The sequence below is a fragment of the Panulirus ornatus genome, chromosome 1 (assembly GCF_036320965.1).
Source record: "Panulirus ornatus isolate Po-2019 chromosome 1, ASM3632096v1, whole genome shotgun sequence".
Lineage (NCBI taxonomy): Eukaryota > Metazoa > Arthropoda > Malacostraca > Decapoda > Palinuridae > Panulirus > Panulirus ornatus.
This window is the reverse complement of record NC_092224.1, coordinates 19,482,553-19,495,780: the sequence shown is the minus strand read 5'-3', so window position 1 is coordinate 19,495,780 and position 13,228 is coordinate 19,482,553. Positions and strand designations below refer to the sequence as shown.

Sequence of the window (13,228 nt, the reverse complement as noted above, 5' to 3'; positions counted from 1 at the left end):
GGGAGGGTATTGATTGAGAGGGTGAAGGCATGTACAGAGCATCAGATTGGGGAAGAGCAGTGTGGTTTCAGAAGTGGTAGAGGATGTGTGGATCAGGTGTTTGCTTTGAAGAATGTATGTGAGAAATACTTAGAAAAGCAAATGGATTTGTATGTAGCATTTATGGATCTGGAAAAGGCATATGATAGAGTTGATAGAGATGCTCTGTGGAAGGTATTAAGAATATATGGTGTGGGAGGCTAGTTGTTAGAAGCAGTGAAAAGTTTTTATCGAGGATGTAAGGCATGTGTACGTGTAGGAAGAGAGGAAAGTGATTGGTTCTCAGTGAATGTAGGTTTGCGGCAGGGGTGTGTGATGTCTCCATGGTTGTTTAATTTGTTTATGGATGGGATTGTTAGGGAGGTGAATGCAAGAGTTTTGGAAAGAGGGGCAAATATGAAGTCTGCTGGGGATGAGAGAGCCTGGGAAGTGAGTCACTTGTTGTTCGCTGATGATACAGCGCTGGTGGCTGATTCATGTGAGAAACTGCAGAAGCTGGTGACTGAGTTTGGTAAAGTGTGTGAAAGAAGAAAGTTAAGAGTAAATGTGAATAAGAGCAAGGTTATTAGGTACAGTAGGGTTGAGGGTCAAGTCAATTGGGAGGTAAGTTTGAATGGAGAAAAACTGGAGGAAGTAAAGTGTTTTAGATATCTGGGAGTGGATCTGGCAGCGGATGGAACCATGGAAGCGGAGGTGGATCATAGGGTGGGGGAGGGGGCGAAAATCCTGGGAGCCTTGAAGAATGTGTGGAAGTCGAGAACATTATCTCGGAAAGCAAAAATGGGTATGTTTGAAGGAATAGTGGTTCCAACAATGTTGTATGGTTGCGAGGCGTGGGCTATGGATAGAGTTGTGCGCAGGAGGATGGATGTGCTGGAAATGAGATGTTTGAGGACAATGTGTGGTGTGAGGTGGTTTGATCGAGTAAGTAACGTAAGGGTAAGAGAGATGTGTGGAAATAAAAAGAGCGTGGTTGAGAGAGCAGAATAGGGTGTTTTGAAATGGTTTGGGCACATGGAGAGAATGAGTGAGGAAAGATTGACCAAGAGGATATATGTGTCGGAGGTGGAGGGAACGAGGAGAAGTGGGAGACCAAATTGGAGGTGGAAAGATGTAGTGAAAAAGATTTTGTGAGATCGGGGCCTGAACATGCAGGAGGGTGAAAGGAGGGCAAGGAATAGAGTGAATTGGATCGAGGTGGTATACCGGGGTTGACGTGCTGTCAATGGATTGAATCAGGGCATGTGAAGCGTCTGGGGTAAACCATGGAAAGCTGTGTAGGTATGTATATTTGCGTGTGTGGACGTATGTATATACATGTGTATGGGGGTGGGTTGGGCCATTTCTTTCGTCTGTTTCCTTGCGCTACCTCGCAAACGCGGGAGACAGCGGCAAAAAAAAAAAAAAAAAAAAAAAAATATATATATATATATATATATATATATATATATATATATATATATATATATATATATATATATATATGTGTGTGTGTGTGTGTGTGTGTGTGTGTGTGTGTAAACATAATTTAGCCACATTTAATTTATAGTAGAAGCATGCAGTCGAGGAAATATTAGATTTAAAAGAAAAGTTTACAAGAGTTCATTTGGACATTCTTTTCAGTAAACATATTCATGTAAACTTACTTCTACATAGACATGTCGTTTGGAAATGCTGTCAAAAAAACTTTTCTTTTTCGTTTCGAAATATTTTCTTCCAAACAGATGTTTACGCCGTCGTACAAATGTACTTGCTTTCGTTGTGCAGTGTAATCCAGCACTTCACGAGACAGTGGTGTGCGACTTCGTGAAACTTTTTCACTCGTTTGAAAGTTATCGTAATGGATTGTTTAGCTGATCAGCCATGATTCGCTATCTCTCGCTAGTGGGGAGGCTCTCTTATCAAGCCCATAGCTAGACCTCTCCTGCAGGAGGGCGTGTCATATCCCAGGGAGGCCCGGGTTCGGACAGCAGTTGACGTGCTCAGATATGCATTAGGAGAAATTCCTGCCGAGTGTCGGTTCTTATCTTACGGCATGGTCCAGAGTTCACAACCATATTATGTTAAAGATGCTGTCTGTGTCTTTGGACCACCTTCAGCGTGTATCCAATGTTATATTGGCTCCGAAATTACAGTCAAGAACTAGTAATACCACTCCATCCTTACTAGAGACAGTAATGATGGTTAGATTTATCCCTGTGTCCTTGTGTGGGCCACTGGGAAATCGGGCCATGGACTACTAGTGGTCCACAGACCACAGTTTGAGAGCCCTTGGTATACACGTAAAGACCCCTTTATTGACGGTCATTTCCTTGCAGAGCAGGCTCAGTAATGTCGTTGAGAGGCATCCTTTATGACACGGTCATGATTATCTCAGGGATATTTTCGTCCAAGAGGCCATAATGGAGGGTAAACACCCTCAACAGGTGATCTGCAGGGCTAGACACCTTCTCGGCTGAGGGTATTGTATTTGCGCAGTAACTTTCTCTGTCCTTGCGTTCGTCAGCATATATGGCACGGGAGCCGGGTACACCTGAAGATATTGGCAAGTGTAGCTTGAGGGTGATGACCTGAATGACCCCGGCAGGCGATGACCTGAAGCCCCCAACTCAACAGAACCACCAGCCATTTATGACGACCTTGGGCTAGGTGGATGACCCGCCTGACCTCTCATACATGTACACCTCCTCCACCCTCACCCCTCACCTGGTAAATTCGTAGATGTTAGCTTTAGATTTTTTTCTGAGGATGTTTTCCCCCGTCTTGATATCAGCTTTGTTTTGCGTGTATATTGTTGTAACTGATAGACCTTCTCACATTCCGACTGTCTGCAACATGAGCATGACCACAAGCCAGTGTTTTCCCCAAATGTGAAGCGAGGGATCACTATATCCCACTGATCATTAGCTGAAAACCACTGCATATCATACCCAGGTCCAGCCACATCAGACGTTAACTGGACTCGCCTTAAGTTCCAAGTCCATCATTTGTGTATCCGTACGAAGGACTATACCTCAATGCAGAATGCGAATGACTTGAAAACGAAATATGGGAAGAATCCAAGGCTCTTGTGTGTGTGTGTGTGTGTGTGTGTGTGTGTGTAAGTCAACGACCTATCCACTAGACCCAACAGTCAAGGAACTGACCTTCACTGGCTGGACTTATCAACACCCGGGAACGTGGAGGAACAGACAGGAACTTTGAATATATAAAACGTACATCTCAAGAACAAGACGTCCAGAACATTGATCGTTATGACAGCCGCTGATTATGTACCAACAACGTCCACGTCCAGACCCCCACGAACCCCCCCGCAAGTGATGTGAGGTAGACCTAGGAAGACCATCCCTCAGGCTGCAGGACAGACCAACACCGAATATACACAAGGTGAAACCAACGTAGGATTTCCAACATCAGGAGTGAACAACCTCACCATTCTCCTCCCTCTCCTCCTCCCTCAGGTACCGCAAAAACAGGAATAGGATACGAGTTCCAAAGGAGCCTGTGCAACGCGCGTTGTGGCCACCTCACCACCAACCTTGAGACGTAGGATATACCACAGCCTTGATGATTGGTATAAACCCTCCTCCTGAGACTGCTCTCCTCGTTCCACCAATCCGTTAGTATTCCACACACACACACACACACACACACACACACACACCACGAGGATATTTACAAAACCCTCGACCACCGGATCTGCAAATGCAGATTCATGCTTACTTACTTCTCCGCATGCCAACACGGACACTTCGGTAGACCAAACAGGTTTAAGGGTGCAGCTTCGTGCTCTCCTCAAGCAGCACTAGGATGGACATGAACGAATAATTACCTCGATTTAAAACACAGGCGCTCCCACCATAATGAAACACTCGAGGGTATAAGTAAATTATAACGTTTACATTCGAGAGTAACACGCAAGGATCCAGTACTCAGTCACGACAGTGTTACTACCCCCCCCCCCCCCCCCCACGATAATGGCTAGTCTCTACATTTTATGCAGTGAAGTCAAGAGTTGCATCTTTGCAGTGTATTTGGCTTCGTTGGAGTACGAAGCCAAACTTATTGTAAAGAAGGCAAAGTATGAAGCCAAATTGATCGTAAACAAGGCAGAGTATGAGGCCAAAGTGATTGTACACAAGGCAGAGTATGAAGCCAAATTGATCGCAGACAAGGCAGAGTATGAAGCCAAACTCATTGTACACAAGGCAGAGTATGAAGCCAAATTGATTGTAAACAAGGCAGAGTATGAAGCCAAATTGATTGTAAACAAAGCATAATATGAGGCCAAACTCTTGAGTATGATGATACAACCCTTGAGCACGATGGTACACCCTTGAGCACAATGATACAACCCTAGAGCACGATGGTGCAGCCCTTGAGCACAATGGTACAACATTTGAGCACGATAGTACAACCCTTGAGCACGATGGTACAGCCCTTGAGCACGATGATATTACCCTTGAGCACGATGGTACAACCCTTGAGCACGATGGTACAACCCTTGAGCACGTTGTTACTACCCTTGAGCATGATGGTACAACCCTCGAGCACGATGATACAACCCTTGAGAACGATGGTACAACCCTTGAGCACGAAGGTACAACCCTTGAGCACGATGGTACAGCCCTCGAGCACGATGATACAACCCTTGAGCACGTTGTTACTACCCTTGAGCATGATGGTACAACCCTCGAGCACGATGATACAACCCTTGAGCACGATGGTACAACCCTTGAGCACGAAGGTACAACCCTTGAGCACGATGGTACAGCCCTCGAGCACGATGATACAACCCTTGAGCACGTTGTTACTACCCTTGAGCATGATAGTACAACCCTCGAGCACGATGATACAACCCTTGAGCACGATGGTACAGCCCTCGAGCACGATGATACAACCCTTGAGCACGATGGCTCACCCCTCGAGCGCGATGGTACAACCCTTGAACACGATGATACAGCCTTGAGCAAGATGATACAACCCTTGAGCATGATGATACAACCCTCGAACATGATGATACAACCCTTGAGCACGATGGTACAACCCTTGAACACGACGGCACGACCCTTGAGCACAGCATTACGACGTTTCAGTATGAAAACACGACCCTTTGAAGACTTCGGTTCGACCCTTGAACACTACTACAGCAAGACCCTTGAGCACGATGTACAACGGTTGCGACCTTGGAGGACGACCACTGAGCATGAGGGTACGACCCTTGGACATATGACCTTGCCCTTGAACCCTTCATTTGGAAATCAGATTCAAAGGCCAGCCAGGCCCATCGTGTCGTACCGCCGTGCTCGAGGCCTCGAGAACGCCAACGAACAGCGAGTCAGACCACCCCAGGACACGCAGTAAACATGGATAGTACATGGGATTCACATCCGTTCAGGTGCTTCAGGCAAACGAGCTCATCGCCCTCCTGCAGTACGAGTTAAGTGCGAATATACACTGTCAAATGTATATATATATATATATATATATATATATATATATATATATATATATATATATATATATATATATATATATTTTTCTTTCTTTCTTTCAAACTATTCGCCATTTCCCGCATTAGCGAGGTAGCGTTAAGAACAGAGGACTGGGCCTTGAGGGAATACCCTCACCTGGCCCAATTCTCTGTTCCTTCTTTTGGAAAATTAAAAAAAAAAAAAAAAACGAGAGGGGAGGATTTCCAGCCCCCCGCTCCCTCCCCTTTTAGTCGCCTTCTACGACACGCAGGGAATACGTGGGAAGTATTCTTTCTCCCCTATCCCCAGGGATGTCCTATCCCCAGGGATATATATATATATATTTTTTTTTTTTTTTATACTTTGTCGCTGTCTCCCGCGTTTGCGAGGTAGCGCAAGGAAACAGACGAAAGAAATGGCCCAACCCCCCCCCCCCCCATACACATGTATATACATACGTCCACACATGCAAATATACATACCTACACAGCTTTCCATGGTTTACCCCAGACGCTTCACATGCCTTGATTCAATCCACTGACAGCACGTCAGCCCCGGTATACCACATCGCTCCAATTCACTCTATTCCTTGCCCTCCTTTCACCCTCCTGCATGTTCAGGCCCCGATCACACAAAATCTTTTCCACTCCATCTTTCCACCTCCAATTTGGTCTCCCTCTTCTCCTTGTTCCCTCCAACTCCGACACATATATCCTCTTGGTCAATCTTTCCTCACTCATCCTCTCCATGTGCCCAAACCATTTCAAAACACCCTCTTCTGCTCTCTCAACCACGCTCTTTTTATTTCCACACATCTCTCTTACCCTTACGTTACTCACTCGATCAAACCACCTCACACCACACATTGTCCTCAAACATCTCATTTCCAGCACATCCATCCTCCTGCGCACAACTCTATCCATAGCCCACGCCTCGCAACCATACAACATTGTTGGAACCACTATTCCTTCAAACATACCCATTTTTGCTTTCTGAGATAATGTTCTCGACTTCCACACATTCTTCAAGGCCCCCAGAATTTTCGCCCCCTCCCCCACCCTATGATTCACTTCCGCTTCCATGGTTCCATCCGCTGCCAGATCCACTCCCAGATATCTAAAACACTTCACTTCCTCCAGTTTTTCTCCATTCAAACTCACCTCCCAATTGACTTGACCCTCAACCCTACTGTACTTAATAACCTTGCTCTTATTCACATTTACTCTTAACTTTCTTCTTCCACACACTTTACCAAACTCAGTCACCAGCTTCTGCAGTTTCTCACATGAATCAGCCACCAGCGCTGTGTCATCAGCGAACAACAACTGACTCACTTCCCAAGCTCTCTCATCCCCAACAGACTTCATACTTGCCCCTCTTTCCAAAACTCTTGCATTTACCTCCCTAACAACCCCATCCATAAACAAATTAAACAACCATGGAGACATCACAAACCCCTGCCGCAAACCTACATTCACTGAGAACCAATCACTTTCCTCCCTTCCTACACGTACACATGCCTTACATCCTCGATAAAAACTTTTCACTGCTTCTAACAACTTTCCTCCCACACCATATATTCTTAATACCTTCCACAGAGCATCTCTATCAACTCTATCATATGCCTTCTCCAGATCCATAAATGCTACATACAAATCCTTATATATATATATATATATATATATATATATATATATATATATATATATATATATATATATATATTATTTTTTATTATTATTATACTTTGTCGCTGTCTCCCGCGTTAGCGAGGTAGCGCAAGGAAACAGACGAAAGAAATGGCCCAACCCCCCCCATACACATGTATATACATACGTCCACACACGCAAATATACATACCTACACAGCTTTCCATGGTTTACCCCAGACGCTTCACATGCCTTGATTCAATCCACTGACAGCACGTCAACCCCGGTATACCACATCGCTCCAATTCACTCTATTCCTTGCCCTCCTTTCACCCTCCTGCATGTTCAGGCCCCGATCACACAAAATCTTTTTCACTCCATCTTTCCACCTCCAATTTGGTCTCCCTCTTCTCCTCGTTCCCTCCACCTCCGACACATATATCCTCTTGGTCAATCTTTCCTCACTCATTCTCTCCATGTGCCCAAACCACTTCAAAACACCCTCTTCTGCTCTCTCAACCACGCTCTTTTTATTTCCACACATCTCTCTTACCCTTACGTTACTCACTCGATCAAACCACCTCACACCACACATTGTCCTCAAACATCTCATTTCCAGCACATCCATCCTCCTGCGCACAACTCTATCCATAGCCCACGCCTCGCAACCATACAACATTGTTGGAACCACTATTCCTTCAAACATACCCATTTTTGCTTTCCGAGATAATGTTCTCGACTTCCACACATTCTTCAAGGCCCCCAGAATTTTCGCCCCCTCCCCCACCCTATGATCCACTTCCGCTTCCATGGTTCCATCCGCTGCCAGATCCACTCCCAGATATCTAAAACACTTCACTTCCTCCAGTTTTTCTCCATTCAAACTCATCTCCCAATTGACTTGACCCTCAACCCTACTGTACCTAATAACCTTGCTCTTATTCACATTTACTCTTAACTTTCTTCTTCCACACACTTTACCAAACTCAGTCACCAGCTTCTGCAGTTTCTCACATGAATCAGCCACCAGCGCTGTATCATCAGCGAACAACAACTGACTCACTTCCCAAGCTCTCTCATCCCCAACTGACTTCATACTTGCCCCTCTTTCCAAAACTCTTGCATTTACCTCCCTAACAACCCCATCCATAAACAAATTAAACAACCATGGAGACATCACACACCCCTGCCGCAAACCTACATTCACTGAGAACCAATCACTTTCCTCTCTTCCTACACGTACACATGCCTTACATCCTCGATAAAAACTTTTCACTGCTTCTAACAACTTTCCTCCCACACCATATATTCTTAATACCTTCCACAGAGCATCTCTATCAACTCTGTCATATGCCTTCTCCAGATCCATAAATGCTACATACAAATCCATTTGCTTTTCTAAGTATTTCTCACATACATTCTTCAAAGCAAACACCTGATCTACACATCCTCTACCACTTCTGAAACCACACTGCTCTTCCCCAATCTGATGCTCTGTGCATGCCTTCACTCTCTCAATCAATACCCTCCCATATAATTTACCAGGGATACTCAACAAACTTATACCTCTGTAATTTGAGCACTCACCCTTATCCCCTTTGCCTTTGTACAATGGCACTATGCACGCATTCCGCCAATCCTCAGGCACCTCACCATGAGTCATACATACATTAAATAACCTTACCAACCAGTCAACAATACAGTCACCCCCTTTTTTAATAAATTCCACTGCAATACCATCCAAACCTGCTGCCTTGCCGGCTTTCATCTTCCGCAAAGCTTTCACTACCTCTTCTCTTTTTACCAAATCATTTTCCCTAACCCTCTCACTTTGCACACCACCTCGACCAAAACACCCTATATCTGCCACTCTATCATCAAACACATTCAACAAACCTTCAAAATACTCACTCCATCTCCTTCTCACATCACCACTACTTGTTATCACCTCCCCATTTGCGCCCTTCACTGAAGTTCCCATTTGCTCCCTTGTCTTACGCACTTTATTTACCTCCTTCCAGAACATCTTTTTATTCTCCCTAAAATTTAATGATACTCTCTCACCCCAACTCTCATTTGCCCTTTTTTTTCACCTCTTGCACCTTTCTCTTGACCTCCTGTCTCTTTCTTTTATACATCTCCCACTCAATTGCATTTTTTCCCTGCAAAAATCGTCCAAATGCCTCTCTCTTCTCATTCACTAATACTCTTACTTCTTCATCCCACCACTCACTACCCTTTCTAACCAACCCACCTCCCACTCTTCTCATGCCACAAGCATCTTTTGCGCAATCCATCACTGATTCCCTAAATGCATCCCATTCCTCCCCCACTCCCCTTACTTCCATTGTTCTCACCTTTTTCCATTCTGTACTCAGTCTCTCCTGGTACTTCCTCACACAGGTCTCCTTCTCAAGCTCACTTACTCTCACCACCCTCTTCACCCCAACATTCACTCTTCTTTTCTGAAAACCCATACAAATCTTCACCTTAGCCTCCACAAGATAATGATCAGACATCCCTCCAGTTGCACCTCTCAGCACATTAACATCCAAAAGTCTCTCTTTCGCACGTCTGTCAATTAACACGTAATCCAATAACGCTCTCTGGCCATCTCTCCTACTTACATAAGTATACTTATGTATATCTCGCTTTTTAAACCAGGTATTCCCAATCATCAGTCCTTTTTCAGCACATAAATCTACAAGCTCTTCACCATTTCCATTTACAACACTGAACACCCCATGTATACCAATTATTCCCTCAACTGCCACATTACTCACCTTTGCATTTAAATCACCCATATATATATATATATATATATATATATATATATATATATATATATATATATATATATATATATACACACAGAGCTTTGTGCTCGAGGGTTGTACCATCGTGCTCAAGGGTTGTACCATCGTGCTCAAGGGATGTACCATCGTGCTCAAGGGTTGTATCATCGTGCTCGAGGGTTGTACCATCGTGCTCGAGGGTTGTACCATCGTGCTCAAGGGTTGTACCATCGTGCTCGAGGTTTATACGAAGTCCTTATTATGCTTCTATAGTACTGTCCTTATTGCCCAAGTCTTATTGTCGTCAGCAGCCAAGATATTCGTCCGGTGTTGTGAACAGGAATTACTTTGAGGTGAATGCGGTCGCGGGTTGACCGATGTCGCCCACAGAGTTGGCGTATTAACTTCCCATCGACGCCTGATACACAGAGGCTGGGACTAGTGCATGGCTTGCCTAGGTGATGTATGAGGGAGTGCGGTGTTGGTGTACAGTAGGGGGCACCTACCTGTGTAGTCCTCCTGGTGGTGACTTGTTGGGTGTGGTTCACGTTCCTCTCTCCCACTCTAACCTCTCTCCCACGGTGCCCTTCCCCCGACTCGCACACACTTGCCTATCACCCTCGTCTTCCTGCCCTCCGTTTTCTACTCACTCCATTTTCTTTTCCAAGGTTCTCCTGCCTCCCAGCCTCCCCGTCTTCCACCTTGCAATCGCCGCTCTTACCCCGCGCGTTTCGCCCCGCGCTCCGTCTTCTCTTCCCACCTATTTTCTTCTTCCCATACCCATTCCTACTCTGAATCAACCTATGGCAATGGCAGATGGCTTAGATGATAATAAAGAAAGACCTCATTAGTCAGTCTCTCTCTCTCTCTCTCTCTCTCTCTCTCTCTCTCTCTCTCTCTCTCTCTCTCTCTCTCTCTCTCTCTCCATGCGGTGAGCGCTGCTGGCGGCTAACCCCCTCCCTACCTGCGTGGTAAAGTGTGGTTCGCATATCAGAAGCAGCTCTGATATGCAGGCCTGGATCCAACCCTAGTACATCTGGAGCAGCTGCAATGACGATTCACAATACAGAACCCTCAACCCACTTTCCGCCATATCAGGGGGGGGGGGGGGTTACCCACAAAGATTAGAAGTCAGATAAATGATAAGGTTACAGATAGTGTCAAGAGGCTAGAAATATCAGGTTCAAATGGGCTTTTCGAGAGAAAAGTAAGAAGAAAACGGATATTGGCTGCTTTGAATTGGATTATATCATGTCTACCCGAGGGAGACGTGGTGACCAGCTCTGACAGAACATGGGAAGTCCCCGACGTAAGGTGAGGAAGTGAGGAAGTTGACGTTGAAAGCAAGTGGGACAGAGCCAGGTACAGGTGCCTGGTTGTTTGGTCAGTTAGGCTTTACCACTATCAACTGTCAGGGTCGTTAAGGCCGCCAACCTCAAGCTAAAATATCATTCTTATAGGCCTAATACACTTGATAAGCACGCTGCCCTTACCAGGTGACTCGAAGTAAGGCTGTGAACTTTGTTCGTGTGTGTGTGTGTGTGTGATGTTTGGAGGGGCGGTTGGAGGGGGTTGTGGGAGTGTGAAGACCCGAGGAAGAGTATGTTGGAGGTGTCGTGTCAGTGCGGCCGTCAGAAGCCAGTAAGAAAAGGAGAAGACATGCCTGTGGGCTGTTGATCCCATGATGGTCAGTTGCCAGGCTATGCTCACTACTGTCGACCTGTGTAGAGAATGTAGCAGACCAACTGTGTTCTCAGCTATCGACCTGATGGTGGTGGTGGAGAAGTGTGTTTCCTACTGCAGGAGGAGGTTTGTGGTATATTACATATGTCCCGGATCTAAGCTTCTTGACGCATTATAAGTTTCATGAGGCAAGTTCTATATGAAAGAGAGTTTCATTGTGGTATATGACAGTATCTCTTGTAGGTTACGAGACGTCTTGAAGGCATGTTTATGGCGAGTCACGCTGTGTCTCCAGACTGCAGTTGCCTTGCGCATCACATATTCGCTTGAGAGGACACACGTACCACAGCAGCAAGGGTTTGCTCTTCACATCGTGTCTGAGGAAGTCCTGAATCCGTCGAAGGTGGAGGGAGGTTCAGGACTGCAGTGCCGTCCTGCCTGGTGGAGGGACGTTGTCAGTCTCGTGTCAGAGTCATCACCATCTCAACAGTGAGGTCCGCTCACGTCTGGCGGCCTGACAGCCACACTGTGGTTGGCTGTGGCCAGCTGGGAGCTTGGTCTCGTGTGTCTACTTGGGCGTCCCAGGGAGACGCCGTCTTCATCAGTAATGGGGTCGTCCCCAGCATACTGATAACGGGGTGAGAGGCGTTGGGGCGAGGGTCAACACTATCCTTCCTATCCTGTACGCCCCGGGACTGCGTACCATTTGAACAGCTTGACATGAGTACCTCTGCCAGATATAAATGACACGACAGAGATATCTAACACGACCGATATACCTAACACAATTAGAGCAATAATTAGATAAACACATTTGTTATCTAGCATGAGACATGTTGGCACGTTACATCTTGGTGCCACATAATCTCGCTGCTCATGGGCTCCTCACGTGTGTGGTGGTGACGAGACGTCCCTCACTGTTTTATCTGCAAAACAACCACAGAGTTATCTCTCTTATCAGTTTATCCTTGACCCAGAGATATGGCTATAAGACGATGATACATGTGTCACAAGATCTAGGCTCGACGAGTCATGGTTGGTTGGTTAGGCCAACCAATTTGAATGCCAAGGTCATTAAGACCATCATTGTCAACATCCAGATCTTGTCCTGCTTGAGGGTCTCAGAGGCAGTTGTAAGTCCATGCTCACTCTTACCACGTATGAGGCCCATGCGAGACATGTCAGTGAGGCTGAAGCGAGTGTAAAATGACAAACAGAGACCCAGTAAATACGAAGGTTCATTTCGTTCGTACACACACACACACACACGTGATGATTCGATTCCCTTTTCGAACACATTCTGTGGATCGATATGATGAACGACTCACCAAATTTCCTCAAAGCCAGTCACCGTTTGAATTGGTGTAGTGATGGGCAGGTATTGATGTGGTTGTATGTCAACACTTGGGTATGGATGAGTGACATGGTGGAACTCCCCCTGAAGTTGATTCAAATGATTGAATTCCGGGAACACGTTTCATCAAAGTTATTACCAAACGACTTTAGTCATTGGGCACACCATCTGACACAGAGCTCACACTCGAAAATATAGGACAGTACGAGCCTTGGTCTGGCCTATAACCTGACC

At 45.7% G+C, this 13,228-nt stretch overlaps 1 protein-coding gene and 1 long non-coding RNA gene across 5 annotated transcripts in view; one reads left to right on the top strand and one right to left on the bottom strand.

The window, feature by feature from the left end:
* LOC139761447 (uncharacterized) overlaps window positions 1–13,228 on the top strand; it is a 57,479-nt gene that overhangs the window by 5,320 nt on the left and 38,931 nt on the right. The gene's annotated exons all lie outside the window — the stretch shown is intronic.
* Window positions 1–13,228, bottom strand: part of LOC139761106 (cysteine sulfinic acid decarboxylase-like) — a 55,861-nt gene that overhangs the window by 38,157 nt on the left and 4,476 nt on the right. The window contains exon 1 of one of the 4 annotated variants that reach the window (XM_071685218.1): window positions 10,922–10,961. The exons of 2 other annotated variants lie outside the window; for them this stretch is intronic. In XM_071685218.1, coding sequence (XP_071541319.1) covers window positions 10,922–10,946 — 25 coding nt within the window. In that variant the 5' untranslated portion in view covers window positions 10,947–10,961. Of the gene's footprint in view, window positions 1–10,463; window positions 10,604–10,921; window positions 10,962–13,228 lie in introns of those variants that run through there. One more of the 4 variants, XM_071685360.1, reaches the window with a different exon arrangement.